Source organism: Chiloscyllium punctatum, chromosome 42 (assembly GCF_047496795.1).
Source record: "Chiloscyllium punctatum isolate Juve2018m chromosome 42, sChiPun1.3, whole genome shotgun sequence".
Classification (NCBI taxonomy): Eukaryota; Metazoa; Chordata; class Chondrichthyes; order Orectolobiformes; family Hemiscylliidae; genus Chiloscyllium; species Chiloscyllium punctatum.
The window spans coordinates 22,383,243-22,408,174 of NC_092780.1; the positions used below are offsets into that span (position 1 = coordinate 22,383,243).

General features: G+C 41.7%; 1 protein-coding gene across 2 annotated transcripts in view; it reads left to right on the top strand.

The window, feature by feature from the left end:
• The first annotated feature begins 538 nt into the window (after positions 1–538).
• g6pc3 (glucose-6-phosphatase catalytic subunit 3) overlaps positions 539–24,932 on the top strand; it is a 36,661-nt gene continuing 12,267 nt past the window's right edge. Inside the window, exons 1-5 of one of the 2 annotated variants that reach the window (XM_072561649.1) lie at positions 539–950; positions 9,435–9,544; positions 15,961–16,051; positions 17,528–17,646; positions 18,701–18,842. In XM_072561649.1, the coding sequence (XP_072417750.1) occupies positions 730–950; positions 9,435–9,544; positions 15,961–16,051; positions 17,528–17,646; positions 18,701–18,842 (683 nt within the window). In that variant the 5' untranslated portion in view covers positions 539–729. Of the gene's footprint in view, positions 951–1,369; positions 1,511–9,434; positions 9,545–15,960; positions 16,052–17,527; positions 17,647–18,700; positions 18,843–24,932 lie in introns of those variants that run through there. The other variant, XM_072561650.1, reaches the window with a different exon arrangement.

Genomic DNA, 24,932 nt, shown 5'->3' on the forward strand with positions numbered 1-24,932 from the left:
GGGATACAGACAGTATCCAACTTCACACCTTTAATGCTGAGCTGAGATGTCACTTTTTTTTAACAAAACCTTGTTGTCTCGAGAATGTAACTTTAAAAAAGTTCTGGGATTTACATTTTGATGACCCAAAACCTGCAGCCCATTCTAAAAGATGAAAGACTTAACAGCAATCTAGGTTTGTTCAATAAATCATTTCAGTTGCACTACATTGTAATCTTTTGTTCTAAATTCTGTCTTCTGAAGTTACCGGATGAAGGAGCAGCGCTCCGAAAGCTGGCGCTTCCCAGTAAACCTGTTGGACTATAACCTGGTGTTGTGTGATTTTTAACTTCGTCCACCCCTGTCCAACATCGGCACCTCCACATCATGGCTTTTATGAGACTATTATTTATGCGAACATTGATGGGAATATGTTATTAATCTAGATCATCGCAATTTAACAAGATCTTGCCCTCAACCAGCACATGACAGCAGTCTGTACACTCGCAGGAGTGCAACTATCGGTAACAACAGCGACTTCAGCGTCAGAGGACTGACATTTCAAATGCTTCGGGGTTTCTGCTTTGATTGGAAAGCGCCGTATGGAGAATGAGGTTTGTCCTCATTGGTTTGCTGTCGGACACTTAAAAAAAAACAGTGAGCCAAAGTGTTTTTGAGTCATTGAGCTGGGAGAAGGTGTAGGTCAGGGAAGTGAGAGAGACCTCCGGGGTTGTACTGGATTTCACTAAAATGATGGAGCCTCTTCACATGCACGGCGTCCGGGTCGCTGAGAGTTTGCAGCAAACACTCGGCAGCTTTGAGAAGAGTTTGTTGTGGATGAGTTGGATCGGAGACCCCAAAGCTTCCTTCTTTATTTATTTCCCCGTCACCTACTTCCTCAGCAAAAAGATCGGGATATCGGTTTTGTGGATTACCGTAATTACCGAATGGTTAAATCTAACTTTCAAATGGTAAGATCTTCCCTGTAGATTAACCAGGCTTGTTCTCATTGGCGTCTTTCACTCTGCTCAGAATAGTACCTCTTTCCCTCCCTCTCTCTCTCATTTCTCCCCATTCCACCACCATCAGAAGTGATTTTGTCGGTAAAAGGCAGATAATTGCCGGTGCAACCTAGTGGCCCCATCATTTATTTGAAGACGGAAACTAGTGATGATTAATGGCAGGGTTTTGCTGCAACTTTGGAAGTGGCGAGACGTTCATTCTTTGCCCCGGCCCTGTCGCTCCGTTGCTTTAGTGGATGTTGAAGGCGCTTTCAGAGTTTCAGCTCACTAAACCGGTCCTAGTGTCTAAGGAGATCCATCCTCAATTGATAGTCCCTCGTCCTCTCATGTCTGTTTAGGGAACATTGTAAAATGGCTGCCACATCATCGCCGATGGGAGTCACTTCATTGAAAAATGTATAAAGTCTTTCACATTTCGTGCTGAGAAATATCTAACTGCAAGTATAATAGGAAATTGTAAGTGGGATGCACGTTTTCTTAAAGGAAGATGTAGGTGTCCAGCTGCATGAGTAAGTAAGAAATGAAGAAGTTGGGTAGGTCAACTAATAATGATTTCAGTAATTTCCTGACTGCTAAACTTAAAGCTAAACGTAACATGTTGTTTGTGATCATATTTTTCTGCTTGTTTACCCACTGTAGGGTGACCATTTTTAGTGGGTTGTCTTCTGAGAGGTTTCATCATTTCCTTCTCCTTTCATAACTGCCCTTGCCCTGACTCAGCCTCCACTGATTGTCCAACCTCTCCACACACACACCTTGCCGTTTTTCGTATGAAAACTGGAAAGTGAACAGGCCTTTCATTTCCTGATCAGCTGGTTTTAAACAGTTAGTGAGTCCATTCTTACTCATCAGCATCTTACACCTAATAAACAAAAGCATTGTGAAAGATTTATTAATAATGTTCCTCAGTTTAACAGTTCTGAAGTGTAATCTCCAATTCCTGGATTTTCTCAGGTTATCTAGGGAATGGTATTTCCAGGTCGCTACAGTATCATTGCTTTCCTGTTCTTACTTATGGGATGCTACATTAGAAAATAAACTTTCAGAGTAGCAGGGAGGGTTGCACACTGTGGTTACAGTCACCATTGATCCAGATAATTCATGGAATGTAAAAATGAAAGTAAAGTTGCCATAGTTTTACCAATTCATAGGGGTGTTCTCTGAGTGAGAAAGAGAGAGAGAGAAATAAATAACTTGCATGGGTTAATCTTCCAAACTGGTCAGACCACATATGGAATATTGTGTGCAGTTTTGGGCCCCATATCTTAGGAAAAATGCACTGGCCCTGGAATGTGTTCAGAGGAGGTTCATGAAAATGATCCCAGGAATGAAAAGCTTAAAATATAAGGAATGTTTGAGAACTCTGGATCTACACTCTATTAAGTCCAGAAGGATGAGGGGAGATCTAATTGAAATATTCAGAATACTGAATGGCCTGGACAGAGTAGATGTTTGGAAGATGTTTCCATTGGTAAAAGAGACCAGGACCTGAGGGCACAGCCTGAGATTAAAGGGAAGACCTTTTAGAATGGAGATAAAGAGTTATTTCTTCAGTCAGAGTGGTAAATCTATGGAATTCATTGCCACCGAATACTCTGGGGACTAGGCATTGAGTGTATTTCAGACTGATATAGATAGGTTCTTGAGTATCAAGGGTTACGGGGAGAAAGCAGGAGAATAAGGTTGAGAAGCTTATCAGCCATGATTGAATGGTGGAGCAGACTCAGTGGCTGAATGGCCTAATTTCTGCTCCTCTGTCTTATGGTCTTATGATGGTTTAACCAGAGGCTCACTATGCCTTAGATAAGGGGAGAGGTTGAGTAGGAGAATTCTTCATTGTAACCTCAGCTGGTGTGGAGGGTTAACCCATGCTGTTGACATCCCTTTGTACTGCAGACCAGCTGTCCAACTAACTGAGTTAACCCACCTTCAAATGGCAGAGGATGGTTTCAATACATTGACTTCTGGGTTATGGGCCTAGCATGCTCTTGCTGTGCCATTCTGCTGCCTTAGTTAATAAATGCTTCCCATTAAACAATTATTTTATACTTTTTTATGTCTTATTTAGAGTTCCAAATATTCTTGTAAGGTGTATAGCAGTACAGCTGAAAATGAAAAAGGATGGGCCAGGAGGCTCTCAAGTTGAGTTGTGCAGTTTTGTTTGACCAGGGTGAGAGCTATTGGTTGGTCTCAACAATGTTGGACCATGCAAGAACAATATATTGGTTAAAATTTCCCTGTTGATTAATACTGTTGAGTAGATCCTGCTGTCATGTTTTTGGAAAAAAAATGAGAGTAGGTGTAGGCTGTTCAGTACCCCAGCCAATTCTGTCTTTAAAGCTGTCTTGTGGTGCAGTGGTAGTGTCCATAAATCTGAGTGAAGACAACAAGATTCAAGTCCCATCTGTTCTGAAGTTGTGTATTAACACCCCTGACCAGGTTGATTGGAACATATCTGTTCAGTCATTGACTGACATCTTGCTGATCTGTGATTTAAATCTTTATGTCCACCCTTGCCACATGTCTCTGAATACCTTGGATAGATATTGTTAACTAATCTCAGATTTATATTGAACAATTAATCTAACACAAATTACCATTTGTGGAAGAAGTAGACACTGCCATTGCTAATGATCTCCCTTAATATAATTTTTCTGCACTATCTTCACATCTGTTGCTGTCTCTTGAATATCCTCGATGATAGCTCTTTGGGGTGAGAATTCCAAAGATTTACTACCATTTGAGTGATCAGTCCTAAATGACTTGCCCCTTCTTCTAAAACTGTGCCCCCTGTTTCTAGATCACACCCACACATCCACAAACTGATCTATCTTTGTCTTAAATATGCTCGATGACTTGGCCTCCACAGCCCTCTGCAGCAATGAGTTCCACAGATTAACCACCCTCTGGCTGAAGAATTGCTCCTCACCTCAGTTCTAAAGGGTCGCCCCTTCAATCTGAGGTTTGTCCTGAGCTGCTAGTCTCTCCGACTACTGGAACCATCTTTTCCACATCCACTCTGTCCAGGCTTCTCAGGATTCTGATCCCCCTTCGTCCTTCTAAATGCCATTGAATATTTTAAAGATGAGAGGAGAAAGATTTAAAAGGGATATGAGGGGCAACGTTTTCACACAGAGGATTGTTTGTATGGGAATGAATCATAGAATCCCTACAGTGTGGAAGCAAGCCATTCAGCCCGTCAAGTCTCCACTGACCCTCCAAACAGCATCCCATCCGGACCCACCCTACTACTCTGTAACCCTGCATTCCACATGGCTAACCCACCTAACCTACATGTCCCTGGACAGTATGGGCAATTTAGAATGGCCAATCCATCTAACCTGCACACCTTTGGACTGTGGGAGGAATCGGAGCACCCAGAGGAAGCCCATGCAGTTTTAGGAAGAACGTCGTTTATGTCATACAGTTGCCCAAGGCTAGAATCGAACCTAGGTACTTAGTACTTTGACGCAGCAATGCTAACCACTGAACCACCGTACCTACCTTTTTTTTTTTCACCCATCCATTAGACAACCCCCACACATTTTGTGTCCCCAACTATATTGCCTGCTCCTCCAATATTGTGCCCTCCTTATATTCCAACCCCACATTTTGCCCCCAACCCAAGTATTGTACCCTCACTGATTGCCCCCCCACCCAAACGTTATGCTGCCCCAACCATTTTGCTCTCCACCCCGACCAACTTTGCACCTCTCCCATAAAGTGCGTCCCCATGATGTCAGTCTCCCTAAATTTGCATCCCTCCCACAAAATGTGCATATTACCCATTTTATTTCCCCACAATTTGCAGCCCCCACTTTACAACCACCAAGTTATGCAGCATCTCCCCCAATTTTGCACCTCTGCCAAGGATTTTTGGTTCAACCTCAATATACTGCCAGAGGAAGTGATAGATGCAAGTACAGTTACAACATTTAAAAGACTTTTGGACAGGTGCATGATTAGGAAAGATTGAGAGAGATATGGGCCGAAATCAGGCAAATGAGTTCAGTTTCATTTGGGAATCTTGGTTGGCATTGTGGCGTTGGACCGAATGTTCTGTTTATGTGTTATGAGTACGGACTCAGAGTCCTGAACCATTCCTCATATGACAAGCTCTTCCGGCCCAGGATCATTCTTGTACACCTCCCCGGCTCATTGCCGAGCACCAAATCCAAAATGGCCTCTCCCCTCGTCGGCCTGTCAACGTACTAAGTTAGGAAACACTCCTGAACACACCTTACAAAACAGCACCTTCCAAACCATCTGCTCGAAGGAGGTTCCAATCAATATTGGGAAAGTTAAAGTCACCCATTACAATAACCCAACTACATGCACACTTTTCCAAAACTGCCAACCTATGCTTTCTTCAATCTCCCTGCTGCTATTGGGGGCCTGTAGTAAACCCCTAATGAGGTGACTGCTCCCTTACTGTCCCTAATTTCCACCCATACTGACTCAGTAGGCAGAACCTATGGGCGGCACGGTGGCACAGTGGTAAGCACTACTGCCTCACAGTACTGCCTCACAGCGCCGGAGACCCGGGTTCATTTCCCGCCTCAGGCGACTGACTGTGTGGAGTTTGCACGTTCTCCCCGTGTCTGCGTGGGTTTCCTCCGGGTGCTCCGGTTTCCTCCCACAGTCCAAAAGATGTGCAGGTCAGGTAAATTGGCCATGCTAAATTGCCCGTAGTGTTAGGTAAGGGGTAGATGTAGGGGTATGGGTGGGTACGCTTCGGCGGGGCGGTGTGGACTTGTTGGGCCGAAGGGCCTGTTTCCACACTGTAAGTAATCTAATCTAATCTAATCTAATCTAAAACCTCCTCAACAATGGTAAGTCTGATTAGCAGTGCTATACCCCCTCCTCTTTTTTTCCCCACTCCCAATTCTTTTTAAATGTTCTAAACCCTGGAACATCCAGCAACCATTCCTGCCCCTGAGAAACCCACATCTCTGTTATGGCCACAACATCAGGTACTGATCCATGCTCTAAGCTCATCACTTTTATTCCTGATACTCCTTGCATTAAAGCAAACACACTTTAACCGATCCCTTTGTTCCTTTCCCAGGAAATTCCTTCCCACAGGCTGCGCTACCTCTTGCTATTGCCTCATCTCCATCAACTCTCACCACCGGTATATAGCTCAGGTTCCCACCCCCCTGCCATACTAGTTTAAACCCTCCTGAACCACTCGAGCAAACCTTCCACCCAGGACATTGGTCCCCTTCCAGTTCAGGTGCAACCCATCCTTCATGTACAGGTCCCACCTTCCCCAGAAGGCATCCCAATTTATCTACATATCTGAAGCCCTCCCTCCTACACCAGCTGTGCAGCCACGTGTTAAGCTGCGTCCATTCCCTGTTCCTCACCTCGCTATCTCGTGGCACCGGTGGTAAACCCAAGAACACTACTCTGTTCGTCCTGCTCTGCAGCTTCCACCCTAACTCCTTGAAATCACTTTTTATATCCTCAATACTTTTCCTGGCTATATCATTGGTGCCAATAAGTAACATGATTTCTGGCTGTTCGGCCTCCCCTTTCAAAATCTTATACACCAGATCGGAGACGTCCCGGACCCTGGCACCAGGGAGGCAATGTACCTTCCGGGAGTCCCGATCCTGACCACAAAATCTCCTGTCCGTTCTCCTAACAATTGAGTCTCCTACCACTAGCGCCTTTCTATTCTGCCCCCTTCCCTTCTGGGCCACAGTGTCAGACTCAGTGCCAGAGAACTGACCACTATGGCTTTCCTCTGGTAGGTCATTCCCCCCCAGCAGTATCCAAAACGATATACTTTTTGCTGAGGGGAATGTCCACAGGGGATCCCTGCACTGTCTGTCTGTCCCATTTCCTCCCCCTGACTGTAACCCATCTATCCTTATCCTAACCCTCAGGAGTGACCAACTGCCGGTAACTCCTCTCAATTACCCCCTCAGCCTCCCGAATGATCCGCAGTTCATCCAGCTCCAGTTCCAATTCCCTAACACGGTTTTCAAGGAGCTGGAGTTGGGTGCACTTCCCACAGATGTAGCCAGTGGAGACATGTGTCATGTCACATTCTGCAGGAGGAGCAAGCAACTGACCTAGCATCCATACCCCACTTATCTGAACGCCCACATAATACTAAACAAGAAAGCTTAATTCAATTGCTATGAAATCAAGCAATAAGCTTATATTCAATAAAGGAAGTTTAGAAATGAACTGTACCTTATTAACTTGGTTAGAGGAGGAGGAGGGTGGGTGGGAGACGCTCTTTGTACAGATCTTTTAGTTTGTAGCCTGTAAATATATTCCCTACTTACATTCAATCTGAATTTAATATATAACAATCAAATTGGTGGCAATCGCCAATCAAAGAACTTATGGTTCACCTGATATGTTAGTCTTTTGTTCTGGGCTCTCGATCCTGAACTTCAATTTAGCCTGCCTGAAAAAAAAACATCTTTATTATCACCAAGTTTGATGGATTTTGTGAAGGTACCACTAATAGTAGTTCTCCAGTTCTTTGCGGTATTTCTGGTAGGTTGTACAAATCTATGAAGCATATAGGAACATAAGATCCTTGCTGCCTGGTAAACAATGACCTTAGCTTTGGGTTCGAGACCCTGATGCTTAAACACTCTTGACCTGGGTTGACTGAAGGCTGAGCTGACATATTGGAGGTGATGATGAATTTTATTGTCAATGTTTGCCTGTGTCAAGAGGAAGGTTTTAAGTTGGAAAGGTGCACGTTTTTTCTGGATCTTGTCATTGATCTTAACCAACATGGGGAGTTGTACCATGGGAACTGGTCCGAGGACACTTTAGTTTTCCAGATCTTTGCACCTTTCTATTAATTATCAATGGTTTATATACTTGGATTTGCAAATGTTTTCTCCTTTACAGCTGCTAGTTTCTCACCATTTCGAAAGTACTCTAATTTATCTTCCTTCAATTCAAAACTGATGACATCACACTTGCCTACATTAAACCCCATTTGCCATAGTTTTGCCCACTCATGTAATCTATTTCATTTGCAGCCAGATGCTAACACATTCACTTTCTGTCCCACCTAAATTATTGTCATCAGCAGATTTGAACGTACAAATTTGTATTTCATCCAAATCATTAATAAATGTGGTGAAAAGAATTGATACTGGGAAACATACATTGTTACATCATGCCCATCTGAGTGTATATCCTTTATTAATACTCTCTACCTCCTACTTTACAACCACGGCATTGTTAAATGGTAGAGCAGGCTCAAGGGGCCAAGTGGCTTTGACTTTATTTGTTCGTAGAAAGTGGGTGTCTCTGGCTGGTCCAACATTTATTGGCCAAGAGAGTAGCTTAGAGCCAACCACATTACTATGGGTTTGGAGTCACAAGTAGACCAAACCGAGTAAGTTAATCGCCATTAGACCTTCAACAAATCAGGGAGGTTTTGTCAAGCTGGATATTAATTGATGTGGTTTTGAATTTTTGAGTGTACTGAGGAGCTGATGCTTGTACCACAGTCTAGCATAAAACAAAATTTGAAGTATTTTTATAAGTACATTTCAGTCATTAATGTCAGATTACTGAGTGATGGATTAATGTTGTGATAATGGAAATTTCTTGCAGTTATCCATTTTCAGCTGAATTAATCAAACTACCAAGTTACTACTTTATAATTATTTCAAGAAATATTTTTAAAGACAATTATAAAAAAAGGTTTAAAAGGACTGCCTGAATGGGCTGCAACATAGTAGAATATGCATTTGTCAATATACAAATGAAGTGAGTTTGACCAGAAAGGTTGAGAATGTCTTTGGATGTTCTAGAACACTTTTTAATGATTATAAATTGCACTCAAATCACTCATTGTGCTCAAAGCACCAACTTTGTCAGGCAACTTATAGAGTCATAGAGATGTACAGCACTGAAACAGACCCTTTGGTCCAACTCGTCCATGCCGACCAGATATCCTAAACTAATCTAGTCCTATTTGACAGCAATTGTCCCATAACCCTCTTAAACCGTTCCTATTCCTATATCCATCCAGGTGTTTTTTAAACATTATAGTTGTACCAGCCACCACCACTTCCTGTAGCAGCTTATTCCATACATGCATCACTCTCTATGAAAATGTTGCCCCTTAGGTCCCTTTTAAATTTCCCCCCACCTCAGGGGAAATACCTTGTCTATTTACCCTAATTATGCCCCTCATGATTTTCTAAACCTCTATAAGGTCACCCCTCAGCTCCAGGGAAAACAGTCCCAGCCTATTCAACCTCTCTGTATAGCTCAAACCCTACAACCCTGGCAACATCCTTGTAAATATTTTCTGAACCCTTTCGAGTTTCACAACATCCTTCCAATAAAAGGGAGACTGAATTTGTACATTTGCTTTTGAAGTAATTTACTTCAAGTAATTTTCAGATCAATTCTAAATGGTTTGTACATTTCTAATAGGTTGCTCTTTGGAGAGCGTCCGTTTTGGTGGATTCATGAATCCGGGGTCTACAGTGAGCAGCGGATGCCCAAATTAAAACAATTTTACTCCTCCTGTGAAACTGGACCAGGTTTGTCTAAATAAAGTGCTGTGCCAATCCTGCAAACAGGTTGGCCATTTTTATCTGTTTTTTTTCAGTTAAAGTGATAACTGAAATTGATACCCAAATTTCTACATCTTATTTCTAAGAGACAATGTTTCTTTAAGATAGAGTTCTCTTTCAATTTTTCGATACACTTTCTCTGCCGTTAAAGAACCATTTTAAATTATTACGTTGAACAGATCTTAACAAAATTGAATCAGACAGCTTGAAATCACATTTTTATTGATAATTTATAATTCAAAATTGAAAATTAGCTATCCTCTTGCTGTTTACAAGAGATTTGAATCGATGAATTCAATTCCAGTGAATCACTATTCAGTTGAACACTGAGCTAGATTTCAGGGGATTTGAGCCAACTTCACAAATCTTTCAAAAATGATGGGTAGGACTTGGATATGGAAGCCTCAACCCCATTTCTGACCGATCCTTTTTTTCCCAGCAGGAAAAAAGGAGCACGGCATGACTCTCATCAGTGGGAAACCTAAACTCGGCATAGCCATTTAAAAGGAGTGCTAACTTAAAAATAAAACATTTTTGGCTGTTCCATGTACCTTAGTCAGTAATGTGGGACTCTCATATATGTGGAGTAGTTGTAAATGGCTTGAAGGAGAGGTAGGCCTGTTTAAGCATTATGATTTGAAATTATTCAAATCCTTTGCTCTTTAAAAATTGGAAATAAACCAAATTGAAGATGTCAGTTAGAGCTTTTAAAAAAGCACCCTTTGCTGAAATTCTTTGAGCGACTGGTCATCTGGCAATTTCGATGGAATTTTTATTGTTGACCTTTCCTAAGAACTGATATAGTTGAGGTCTTTATAAGTGCTTGATTTCTTTTCAAAGACTACAAAATCATTTACACCCCAACAGGGGTCAAAATGAAATATTAATTGTTCCAAAAACAATTAATTGACTTTAATGGGGTTTCTCAGCAGAAGTTTGTTTATTTTATAGTAGACTGAATATTTGACCGGCTTTAAAGACTTGAACTGGGAGTTATGAATATGACTTTTTCAATATCAAGTATGTAGGGGTATGAGCTCTATTATAGTGTAAATGTTTCTTGCAACCTATCTCCATGGCAAAGTGGCATTTTTGGAATGTTCCAAACAGAAATTTACTTAAATGAATTCTTAGTTTCAAAACTGAACCTTTGATTCAAAGATCCACATGAAGAATTTATGTCTCTAATGGAGTAAATGGCCCTGTATCCTGCCCCACCTCTTCATTCCATTTAAACATAATATAAAACAGAGGGCTGGATTTCACGTATCCAGTCTGTCAGTTTTGAAGGCAAGAAAGGCTCATAAATTCCAGCGTGTTGCCTTCCTTACCAACCTCAAATGTCATAGTGAAGTCGGAGGATGATAAAGGCAAGAGGCAGGACACCTGGCCTTGTGTGTTTTGAGGTTGCTATGTGCTCAATTATTCAGCATTTGAAGGTCTCATCTCTCCCCTTCTGGTATTTTACTTGTGGATATAGAAGGCTCGTGCTTTCTGGAAGTTTTAGCCAGTATCATGCAAATTGAGGTGTAAGGAAGCCTTCTTTATGGTCAAATGTGCCCCCCCCCCCCCCCCCCCCCCCCCCCCCACTGACCTCAAGTCATTCTGCTGTCCTGGGCACCCCCCCCCCCCCCCACACCACTGTGAAAGCTGCCAGCATGGCCCTAGTGATTCTTTCCTAAATCTACTTCAAGTCCAGGCTTGTCTTCATTTGGACTGCCAATAATCCCAGCAGAGGCCACCACTTTTGCCTGATACTACTATGACTACAGTGCTGCTGGCCATTCAATTGGCAACTCCCTAAGGCAGGACTTTACTCCTGAAGTAGAGGTAGAAGTCTCCTTTTAATGCAATTAACCCTGCCATTAGTGTTAAAATGCTGAAGGACAGCCATCACTATGGCAGACTGGATCATCAACACCTTTTTGAATGAGTGGTTTGGAACCATGACTCCCCTAAAACCCACCTTATTGGAGTTCACGACTGGTACTATACTTCAGGCTTTTGGATCTACTCTAGTCAGTAGCCAAAACTGATGGTTTTCTGCCCCAGTGATTAATTCTGTACACCTTGTGGAATTTTCTTGGAAAGAGCTCCAACATTGTTTCCTCTATTGCTCTGCTGTTTAACTATCACACTCAGTTGCCCCCACTTTATCTTTGAATTCTAATGCCTTATTTATCACCAATCCTGATTATCATGCCTGTGTATTCTTGCCTGTCATGTTTCTCAAGTCTGTTCGCATGCAGTTATTGATTACCATTCTGGATCTGGGCCAATTCTCCTTATCACTTTTTCTTGTTTCTACTTAAACCTCCTGGACTCATCCCTCCAGTTGTCTTGCCTGTGTTTTTTTTCTCTGCTTGGCTACTTTGCCATCTCAAATCCCAACCCCAATATTTCAGTATTCGCTGACCCTTGTCCCCTCTCACTGCCATCTTGGGCTTGCCACCCATTTGTGTTAACTTTCAACTTTGGTCTGTGTTGCTCTTGTTCTTCTCCAAAAGGCCCATTTAAGACACTCATTGCTATTGCCCTGTGAATAGTAACTTGAACGGCCCTTTCATATTCTCCTTTACTATTTGGTGTGTGCTACTGTTGATTAGCACACTGACATCTATGTTGCAGGTGCTGAGTGTCAACTCTCCGATACCTCCTCCTATCTTCCCCAGGACCATGACTCCACCATGCAACGTCAGGCCATTGTATCAAGAATGGTTACTAACCTTATTTCATCGGGTGATCTCCCTACTGCCTCCAAGCTCATATTAGCCCAGCCCTTCACAGTTCACTTCTACCTCCTTCTGAAAATTCGCAAACAGAACTGCCTGGGCAGACTCATTGTTTCTGCCTGCTGTTGCCCCACCTACCTTGACTGGGTTTTTTCTCCCCTAGTTGAGTCCCTGCCCACTTCCCTCTACATGTGCTTTCTCCACACACACACACACACACACACACACACCTCAAGATGATCTCAGGGCTCTCTTCTTCTTCCTGGAATAAAGGCCTGAACCATTTTTTCAACCCTCCTCCACTTAGTTGAACTCGTCCTCACCCTAAATAACTTCTTTTAATACTTCAATTTTCTTCACATCAGAGGGGTGGCCATGGCTACCTGCATGGGCCCCAGTAATGCCTGTCTCTTTGTGGAGTATGTGGAAGATTCCAGCCCCCACCCCAACCCTTTCTCTGATATACCAATGATAGCATTGGTGCTGATTCCCTCTCTCGTACAGAATTGGAAATGTTTATCGATTTGATTTCTAATTTCCGCCCTGCCCTCACTTTCACCTGGTTCATCTCTTACTCCTTCCATCTGTTCCTCAACATCTGTTTATATTTCTGGAGATAGACTGGCCACTAATATCCAGTATAAATCCACTGACCCCCACAGTTAACCTGGACTGTACATCCTTGCCCCCTGCTTCCTATAAAGCCCTTATTTTATTCTCCCAGCTCTTCTGTTTCCATTGCATATGTTTTGATGATGCCAACTTTGTTAAGGAGGCCTCCAAATTGTCCACCTTCTTCCTCAACAGAGGATTCCCCAGCATTGCCCAAGACAGGGCCTTCAACCGGGTTTGACCCACTTCCTGCACTTCGGTCCTGACTTCTTCTCTTCACTCCCGCAACAATGATAGGGTTCCCCTTGTCCTTTAAAAACCATCCCACCAGCATTCGCATCCAGAAAATCATTAGCTGTCATTCCGACACCTCCAGCAAGATGCCACCACCAGACACACATTCCCCTCCCCTCTCTATCTGTCTTCTGCAGGGACTCTTCCCTCTGGGGCACTCTGGTCCACTCTTCCTTCACTCCAAACACATTTCCCCACAGCTCTATGGCACGTTCCCCTGCAATTGCCAAAGGTGTAGCACTTTCACATTTATCTTCTCCGTCCTTGATATCCAAGGGCCCAAACATACCTTCCCAGGTGAAGCAGCACTTTGCCTGCACTTCTCACAATCTAGTCTACTGCATTCGCTGCTCGTAATGTGGTCTCCTCTACGCTGGGGAAATGAAGCATAGACTGGGTGATAGCTTTGCAGAGCATTTACATTCTGCCCGCAAAACAAAACCCTGAGCTTCCAGTTGCCTGTCACTTCAACACACCACCCTGTTCCCTTGTCAACATTCTGTGCTCCATTGAAAGCTGGAAGAAAACACCTCATTTTCCATTTGGGGAGCCTGCAGCCTTCAAGATTCAATATCAAGTTCCATAACTTTAGAGCCTGAATTCTCCTATGTCCCAGCTCCACTCCAAACACCAGGCCTTGTGATCGCATAGTCTGCAGCTATGCAGAACCCATTATCAGCCACTAACAATGCCCTTTACCAGCGATTCACCCTTCTAGCCAGATCATTACCTTTGTCTGTCCAACTGTTTTCTTTCCTTGGGCTCTCCTGTCTATTGTTTACTCCTTATCCCCTTCCCCACACTCTCTCTTCTGCATAAAAATTGACATTTTTCTTGCTATGATCAGTTCTAAAGAAGGATCACTGGACCTGAAATGTTAACTTTGATTTCTCTTCACAGATGCTGCCAGACCTGCTGAGCTTTTCCAGCACCTTCGTATTAATTCTTTCTTGGTGAACTCCCCACTTTGGGACAAATACAGAAATTGCCAGGACTTATGTTCTAGTTGCTAACAGCTCCGATGAACAGTCACTGGACTAGAAATGTTAACTCTGCTTTCTTCCGACAGATGATGATAGACCTACTGAGGTTTGCCAGCAACTCCAGTTTTTCTTTTCAGATCTCGAGCATCCACAGTTAGTCCTAGTACAGCACAGAAACAGACCCTTTAGTCCAACTTGTCCATGCTCACCAGATATCCTAACCCAATCCAGTCCCATTTGCCAGCACCTGGCCCATATCCCTTCCTACTGATACACCCATCCAGATGCCTTTTAAATGTTATAATTTTACCAGCCTCCACCACTTCCTCTGTCAGCTCATTCCATACATGCACCACCCTCTGTGTGAAAATGTTGCCCCTTTATAGGTCCTTTTAAAATTTTTCCCCTCTTACCCTAAACCTATGTCCTCTAGTTCTGGAAACTCCCACCCAGGGAAAAGACCTTGTCTATTTACCCTATCAATGTCCTTCATGATTTTGTAAACCTCTATAAGGTCACCCTTCAGCTTCTGACGCTCCAGGGAAAACAGCCCCAGCCTATTCAGCCCCTCTCTGTTGCCAAAATCCTCCAACCCTGGCAACCTTTATAAATCTTTTCTGAACCCTTTCAAGTTTCACAACTTCTGTCCGATAGGAGGGAGACCAGAATTTCTTCTGTTTATCTATATTTCTGTTTTGTTTCGTACTCTGTGAGTCTATTCTGTGAACTCTGTCAGTAGATTGACTTTCGCTCTCCCTCACTGTTTCTTCCTCTGGAATCTCTAATGACTTGGGAATAAGGCCTTTGCCATCCATGAGCTTAATGAGAACCTGAGTGTAAAAATGTACCCTGTTCTGCTGCTTGCTTTGCTCAAACTGCTTGTTTCCACTCCTGTAACATTGCCAACTCATCCTGACTCAGCTCATCTGCTGCCAAAACCATTGTTCAAGCAATCTATTTGATGACACTCCTGTGATATGCCTTATGACATCCCAGTGCATTAAAAGTGCAAGCTGGTGTGATTCCTCAGTAAACGTTATTTGACCTGTTGTTGCATTACTGGCGTGTCCTATCTGTCAATACTGACCTTGGTTGGGCCAGTAATTAATGAAGAAATCCTTACTGAAGGATTTTTATCCATCATTGCAAATGTGTGGAATTTAATTTGCATTTAATTATTGTGAAGTAATGTAGATTACCCATTGACAAGTAGTAGTGTGGGAATGGTTCCACTACATGTTGATCTTTCAGTCAGGTCTCTATTGTTGATGTACATGTAACCCCAAAACTAACAATGACTACTGTTCTAGCTCTTTCAATCGATGTACTTTTGATTTTCAACATTTGTCAAAAATGGGAGTGACTGAATTAAGCCATTGTTCAAAGGGACACATGGCTAGGTCTCTACTATTGTAATGATGCAAGCTATACCTCTTACATACACAGACATTTTAATGATTAAGACTGAGGTGCTATGAATTTCCCGGGTGTGCACCAACCCACTGCACAATGAGGATAGCTCAGATTCAGCACCTTCAATCAGTTCTAGATGTAGGTTTGCTCGCTGAGTTGGAAGGTTCCTTTTTCATGAAAACAAACCTTCCAGCTCAGCGGGCAAACTTGCATCTAGAACCTCAACCGGAGCTACAAATCTTCTAAAAAATACACCTTGCTAACGCCTTCAATCAGTCTTATTATTAAACCTTTTTTGTGATTTGGTGAATAACATACTGGCTCTCTTGCTGTGTTTGTGTTACTTTAGGTAGTCCGTCGGGTCATGCTATGATCACGGGTGCAGCCTGGTGGATTATGATGACCACATTTTCCACATTCATTTATGATCGCACCAAAAGGTTTGTGTGGCTTGAACTGTCAAAAATCAATGTATTGTACAACACAGGGTGCACAAGTTTAAGTTTCATTCCTTTCACTCACCAACAATTTCCTTATCGTTTTCTGAAGGAGTCACTTCTTGTGCACATTCGCTGTTCCCCCTTTATTGTGTATTATTCTCATGTAAACCAAAGCATTGGCAGATTATTTGAATGCATTGGGCCTAACATGTCAGCTTATTGTGCCCAATGTGTTCAAATAATCTGCCAGTTAAACTGAAATTATAACTTGTATACAATTGGCAAGTATCATCTGTTAGTGGTTGTAAGTTGTCACGACCAAATGATTTGCTTAAACCCAACCTTGTTGGGTTAAGCCACATTTTTTGGAACAGTTGCTGGAGTTTGACTATTAATCTCCCAAAGCTATTTAATCTTGATTACTGCTGGATGAGTGAGTGTTCCCCATTTCCCCAACACAATTTTTAAAAATTCTTTCAGGGGATGTGGGATTCACTACCTGGGCCAGCAATTTTTACCCAACCCCAGTTGCCCTTGGTGAGCTGCCTTCTTGAACCATTGTGGGCCATTTGGTGTAGCACACTCCAGGTGCTGTTAGGGTGGCAGTTCCAGGTTTTTGACTTGGTGACACTGAAAGAACAGCGATATATTTCCAAGTCAGGATGCTGAGTGGCTTCGAGGAGAATTTACATGTGATGGTGCTCCCTATATTTCCTGCCCTTGTGCTTCAACATAGTAGTGGTAATGGTTTTTCATTGAATCCACAGAATCCCTATAGTGTGGAAACAGGCCATTTGGCTCAACAAGTCCACACCAACCCTCTGAAGACCATCCCACCCAGACCCATCCCTCCACCCTAACTCTGTAACCCTGCATTTCCCATGACTGACACTCCCAGCCTATACATCCCTGAACACTGCGGGTAATTTAACATGGTCAATCCACCTAACTTGCACATCGTTGGAATGTGGAAGGAAACTGGAGCACCCAGCAGAAACCCTCGTAGAGACGGGGAGAAGTTGCAAACTCCATACAAACGGTCACCTGAAGGTGGAATTTAACTTAGGTCCCTGGCACTGTGAGGCAGCAGTGCTAACCACTGAGCCACCACGCCATCGGGAAGGTGCTGTCTGATGAACCGAGTGTATTTCTGCAGGGTATGTTGTAGATAATACACACTACCACTCATGACTGTCAGCGGTGGAGGAAGTGAATATTTGTGGGTGTTGCGCCAATCAAACAGGCTGCTTTGTCCTGGATGATGTCAAGCTTCTTGTGTTGTTGGAGCTGCATCATCTGGAGAAGCGGGGAGATATTCCACAACCCTGCCCTGACTTCTGCCTTGTAGATGCATCTAAGGCAGGCAGATTGGCGAGGATGACTCCGTCTAGCAGCAATATCCTTTAGAATAAACTTTGAAAGTTTTAACAATTATCCTATTGTCTAATTAACATCGTTTTTTTTATCTCTTTTAAGCTCAGTGGCAAAGAACGCTCCCGTCGTATTGTACATTGTGATGTTGCTCGCGATTGGCATCTCTCGAATATTTATTCTGGCTCATTTTCCACATCAAGTACTTTGTGGAATATTTACAGGTTAGAGCTTTAATTGCAAAATGTTCAGTGATCTGTGGATGGATGGGAGATTCTATAATTCAAATAGTTGTGTTGATAGTCCTGATAATTGTATTACGTTTTAATTTGTAATTTCTTCTTTTCTGCTTGACGTATATACCTATACCACCAGAATGGTGGCAAACCAATCTGTCTCAAGCAGCTACTAGTGTTTACCGGAACCATTTGCATAGCAGTTAATGTCAGCACCTTTGGCAATGCCATCACCAGGAAAGCAAGTATTTCTAAACTCATGCCATGACCAAGATATTGGTTGTAAATCCTTCTATAACGGCTCAACTAAGCCAGCAGTATTTGTATGACGTTTATTTTAAACAAATTCAGGTAGATATTGTAGTTTGTATTCTATTGAAGGCATTGTCTGCAGATGGGCATATTTAGTGTAGTGAATGTCTCAAGCTCTTGCAATAGATATGTAATGTGGTGAAACAAAAATACACAAAAATGTTTAAATGTCTGATTCAAGGAACTCAAATACATTTTTTTGGAAGATGGAGATGCTTTGTTTCATTTGGCAAATTCAAGTTAGAGAAGTATTAATAAACTCCATTTGATTGATTCCTTTCATTGCAAATGTATCAATTACACTGAAGGCTGGAGTAAGACAATGTAAAAATTATATTCATTTTTACATGAGACATTGCACTCCCTTGCAATGTCTCACTTCTCTTGCAACCCTTCCTGAGGCACCAATTATCTATAACTGAGTGGAAGTGGGCAAAAAAGTTCTGTACCTATCAAAAACTGGATACCAGTGGCTTTTGTCATCTTCTTTCCATAAACACATTTTAGTTTGAGTTGTAACGTTTCCAAAGTAAATGAGTTGTTGATGGAAAACTCTGAGAACCCAAACCCCACCCTTTAGTGGAAAACAGTGGTCTTTTTAATATGTTATGTCACATTCACTGCATGACGCAACTACTAAAGATTGCCTTCCAAATTATTAAGAGTGGTGACACTCCTAATCTTTGAGGAGTTTATAAATTGTTATTAATAACTTTCTTTGGAATTTCAGGTGCTGTACTTGGCTTTCTACTGGGCAAATGTGTACCTGAGAATATCAAACTCATCCATTGTATTAGTACTTCAGTTGGATTGCTGCTTAGTGCCTTGGGCTTATACTGGGGCTTGCATTATATTGGTGTCAATGTCTCCTGGTAAGTCTTGCAATTTTCAAACTTTCCATTTTCAGATAGCTATCACTGGTTGTGTGAGGTCTGTTTATCTTCGTTCTGAAAGATTTCTGTGTTTAATATCATAATATTGTTCTGGAGAAATATATAGGGATTAGCACAGCTTTTTAAAAATAGAAAGCATTTACTTAGGGTGAGGAATAGATAGACTAGGCTTCATGTGCTCAATTCCTATCCTGTGATTTTTGCTGGAATATACATCTATACATTTGTCGGATAGAGAGGAAGTAAAATGCATAAGATCTTCATTTTGTTTCATAAGTTTCTAAGTTACTGGATGGTAATGATTAGGTAGTGGGGTAGTTCAGTGCTCGATATTAGTTCACCTCCTACCTCCACCACATGTTGTAGTTCAGAACAAACTCAAGGATATGGCGCTTATAAAGATTTGCGGGGAGGGGGTGTCATGTATTTTTCATTGTTGAGATGCAGATTTGCTGTGTTTATGCTGCTGTGAAATAATAGATGACTTTTTTTTGTAGATTGATACTGGAAAGAAATTAAATATTTCAATTTTCTTTTGAGTAGTCGAGGTCACTGTTGGGAACACAGGTATGCAAGTTATACATTAACTATCTGCATGATGGAGGCGAAAGTGAGTGCTGGAGATTAGAGTCAAGGAATGAGCTGATGAAGGGTTTTTGCCCGAAACATTGATTTTCCTGCTCCTCAGATGCTGCCTGACCTGCTGTACTTATCTGGATGAAGTAACTAAGGGCATTGTTGCTAAGCTTGCAGATGACACCAAGTAGGTAGAGGGACAGGTAAGTGTTGAGAAACTAGGAGATTGCAGTTGGACATGGACAGGCTAGGAGAGTAGGCAGCCAAGGCAGACGGGATACACTTTCCTGTGTTGTGAGGTTATGCACTTTTGTGGGAAGAATAGCATCACAGGCTTTTTTCTAAATGGGGAAAGGCTTCAGAAGTCTGAAGCATGAAGGGACTTGGGAATCCTAGTTCAGGATTCTCTCAAGGCTAACATGCAGGTTCAATTTGCAGTTAGGAAATCAAATGCAATATTAGCATTCATTTCAAGAGGGCTAGAATACAAGAGCAGAGGTGTACTGGTGAGGTTTGTAAGGCTCTGGTCAGACCACATTTGGAATACTGTGAGCCGTTTTTGGACCCCTTATGTAAAGGAGATGTGCTAGCATTGGAGGGGGTCCAGAAGATTACAGGATGAACCTGGGGATGAAGGGCTTGACATATGAGGAGCATTGAGGACTCTGGATTGTACTTTATGGAGTTTAGAAGGATGAGGGAAATCTCTTAAAACTTACAGAATACTGAGAGGCCTGGATAGAGTAGACCTAGAGAAGATGTTTCCAGTCGTAGGAGAGACTAGAACTTGAGGGCACAGCCTCAGAGTGAAGGGAAGACACTTTATAGAACTGAGGTGAGCATGCCTGTCAGCCAGAGGGTGGTGAATCTGTTGTACTCATTGCTGCGTAAGGATGTGGAGGCCAAGTCATTCAATGTGTTTAAGACCGAGATATATAGATTCTTGATTAGTATGGGCATGGAATGTTATGGGGAGGAGGCAGGAGAATGGGATTGAGAAACATACCAGCCAGAATTGAGTCGTGGAGTAGACTCGATGGGCTGAATGTCTAATTCTGTTCCTATTTCTTACGGTCTTATGGAATATATTTTAAAAGTGGTTTGCATCAGTAACAAAGTGGAACCTCTGGAGTAAAGTGCATTTAGAAATTTTGAGTGGACAGAATTTACTTGCAATCTACAAAACATCTTGCTTTAATTTTTTTCCACTTTTCAAACAGGTTTACCAGTTCTGCTCTGATTCCTACAATAAACATCTCACGGGGAAACAGCAAACCCAAATACTATCAGTTTCTGTTCTTCTTTCCCATGTATTTCAAGAGATCCAGTTCTTTACGATGTATTTATGAAAGATGTAATACATTGGAAGTAGTTCAGTGAAGGTTTACTAAACCAAAAGCTGGAATGAACAGGTTACCTTTATAAGGAAAGAAGAGACAGGTTAGGCATGTATCCTCAGGAGTTTAGAAGAGTTAGAGGTGACTTAATTAAAACATTAGTCCTGAGGGGACTTGATTGGGTAGATGTGGAAAAGGTATTTCCTCTTGTGGGAGAATCTAAAAATAGGTTCATAGTTTAAAAACAAGAGTCAACCTTTTAATTCAGAGATAAGGAAACAAAAAATCTCTCATAGGGTTGTGAATCTACTTATAAGGCAGAGATGATTCTTGATTACCAAGAGGATGAAATATTATTGGCATGTTTAGATTTGAGAGTTAAAACCCAATCAGCCATGAGCCTGTTAAATAGCGGAACAGGCTTGAAGAACCAAGTTTTTTGTAAAAGAAAATTCATTCAGGGGATGAGGATGTCGCTGGCTTGGCCTGGATTTATTGTTCATTCCAAAGCAGTTAAGAGTCAAGTGGATTGCTATTGGCCTGGAGTCACATATTGGCCAAACTGGGTAAGGATGGTGGTTTCCTTTCCTAAAGCACATTAGTGAACCAGGTCACATCAACAATTGTTTCATGGTCATCAGTAAACTTTTAATTCCAGATTTTTTATTGAATTCAAAATCCACCATCTGCTGTGGCAGGATTCAAACCCAGGTTCCCAGAATGTTACCTGACTTACTCCTGTTCCTTGTAAACAAAAAACTTAATAAGTCAAGAGTGAAACAAAAGAAAGAAGTGAGGAAAGACAAAGATTATGAAGTTTGTTTTTACACTATGGATGTTGGGTGTTTATTTTACAGGCCTTGTGCGTAATATTGGACCATATACAAAATATAATGGGATAATTAATTCATGTTCCCATGAATTTATATATAAGCTGTGGACTCGAGCAAATCTTGGTGTTTTGATGAAGGGTTTTGTCACTTATGAGACAAAAGCAATTAAGAATAACTTCCTCCTGCCATTCAAACAGGAAAACAGTGAGCAGGTCCCTAGTATCTGTACTGATGTGACTTTGCAGAGATGCAGATTTTAAAACTCTGGCATAGACTAGGCTTAATTTCTGCACAGAGAAACAATAACTGATAGTCTGTATTATATTTGTCAATATTTAATTCTCCCTCTTTCCTGTTCCTCTTTCATTTCTTTTGCTGTTTTTCTTTAGGACATAATAATATCAACTTGCGTTGATACAGCACATGTTTAAAGTTGTAACATATCTTTTGAACTTCACAGGAGCACAATTAAACAAATTTGACACAGCTGCGTACAGAGATGCAGCCTTGGGGAAGATGCCCAAAAGCTTGATCGAAGAGGAATATTTTCAGGGGTGCTCTTTTGGCTGGATTTCAAGGAGCATAGATATTTCAGAAGCTTGTGGAGATGGCAGAGATAGGGAGGGGTGATGCAAGGGAGAGATTTGAAAATAATTGTGAAAATTTCGAAACCAAGGCATTGCTTAACCGGATACTAATGTAGATCAGCAAGCTTGGGTGATAGATGAATGGGGCTTGATTCTAAATAAGGATTTTGACAACAGATTTTTGGATCACCTTTGGGTTACGGAGAATGGACCATGGGTGGATCACCAGGAATATATTGAATAGTCAAGTCTAGTAGTATCAAAATAGTGCATGAGGATTTCAAGACCAAATTAGCTGAGACAGGACAGAGTTGACTCATATTACAGAGGTGGAAATGGGTGCACTTATTGATCGTAGGGAATTGTGATTAGAAGCTCATCTTGGAATTAGATATGTTTGCCCAACCTCTGACAATTGCAAGGAAGAGGGATGAAGTTTGTAGCTAGCAAATGGAGTTTGTGCTGGGGATGATGCTAATTGCTTCAGTCATCCCACATTTTGTTGAAGAAAATTTCTGATCACTCCAGTAAATGGATGTCAAACAGTTTTCTGGTAATTTAGAGTCGATGGAGGGGGTTAAGAAAAGTTGTTATGTGAGGTCGAGAGCTGAGTATCAGTGAAAACTGATGTGGTGTTGAATGAGGTGACTGCAGGCAATATTTGGAGGAGATAATAGGTGAGGCTAAGGATAGATTCATGGGAGGATTGTGAAAATATGGGAAGAGAAGACATTAAAGGTGATTCTCCATTTACAACCATTGAATAAGTGTTTTTGCATTCTCTTATCATAAGACCATAAGACATAGGAGTGGAAGTAAGGCCATTCGGCCCATCGAGTCCACTCCGCCATTCAATCATGGCTGATGCGCATTTCAGCTCCACTTGCCAGCGTTCTCCCCGTAGCCCTTAATTCCTCTAGACAACAAGAACCTATCAATCTCAACCTATTATCCCATTATACAATCTCTTCCTCAACCCCTTACAATCCCTAGTTCCTTGTACTCCAAATATTCATTCTCCTTACTAATTCCACTTGATCTCACTGCAAAACCATTCACTTATGTGGCTAACTCACACCTATTTGAACTAGCTGCTTGAATATTATAGCGTATCCACTGCCTCATTCTTTTGTCTCACACAATTTGTTAATCCTCTGTTTACTATTAATAATAGTTTTCACAAGGTCCCTTTAGAACCGTAGAAATGATACAGCACAGAAGAGCTTTATTTGGGCCCATCTTGTCCTTTTATTTATCTGTGCCTTTCCTATCCACAAAATAGTCTTCATTTCATTCAAAGTTGAACTGACATGTTATTCTAAAAATCGCATTAGAATGAGGAAAGCATCTGGATTTGTTGAGAAACGTGTAAATGTCAGAAAAATAAAAGGATTGTATTTTCTAATAATGACTGAAGAAAGTGAAATAAAGGTTAGAAAACCATTTGGGGAGGCAGACATTAATTTATGCGCATTAAATTCCTGATTTCATTAATAACAAAAGCCATATCGAAACTTATACAATTTTATGCAGTTTTTCTCACAATGCAGAAAACTAGTTAGTAATAATGCACTGAATGTGTATTAAAATCCAGAAAAATTAACTGCCTCGTCTTTAGCACCAAATCTTTGAACTCAATCTGTTTCTTACATAACATCTTCAGGATCATATAAACAGCTTAAATGCATACGATTGTCATCAGGTTTTTCTAAGAATGCCATGAAATCTTCTGTTGCAGGACACAATTGTTTCTTTTTCTAACCCTGGTAGATAGTCCAGGGTTGGCTTTCTAATCCATGATGCCTAATATTTTTGCGTATTTCGGGGCAAAGTTTCGGAAAAACCCAACTGAGGATATTGTGGTGATTTTCATTGATGTATTTTGCAACTTCATTTTCCCACTGTGGCTTGTTTACCTCTATTTGCATATTTATGTATGGGTACCTATCTAAGTGGTGGAGAGAGCTTCTTCCAGTTTCTAACATTCTTCTCCAATGTCTTGAATTCTCTAGCTGATGTATAATTACTTGTCTGTCATGGGCTGTGTATCTGTGGTTCCTCCTTGACACCAGAATGTAATATTTGAGGGCAGAATCAGCCAGAGGCATGTTGCTAAACAAAGAGACCTTGGAGTGCAGGCTCATTGTTCCTTGAAAGTGGAGTCGCAGGTAGATAGGATAGTGAAGAAGGTGTTTGGTATGCTTTCCTTTATTTGTCAGAGCCTTGAATATAGGAGTTGGGAAGTCATATTGCAGTTGTACAAGACATTGGCTCGGCCACTTTTGGAATTTTGTGTGCAATTCTAGTCTCCCTCCTATCGGAAGGATGTTGTGAAACTTGAAAGGGTTCAGAAAAGATTTACAAGGATGTTCCGGGGTTGGATGATTTGAGCTATAGGGAGAGGCCGAATAGGTTGGGGCTGTTTTCCCTGGAGGCTGTGAGGGGTGACCTTAAAGGTTTATAAAATCATGAGGGGCATAGATAGGGTCTTTTCCTTGGGGTTGGAGAGTCCAGAAGTAGAGGACATAGGTTGGGGTGTGAGGGGAAAAATTTAAAAGGGATCTAAGGGGCAACATCTTCATGCAGAGGGTGTTACGTGTATGGAATAAGCTGCCAGAGGAAGTGGTGGAGGCTGGTACAATTACAACATTTAAAAGGCTTCTGGATGGGTATATGAATAGGAAAGATTTAGAGGGATATGGGCCAAGTGCTGGCAAATTTCTAGATTAGTTTTGG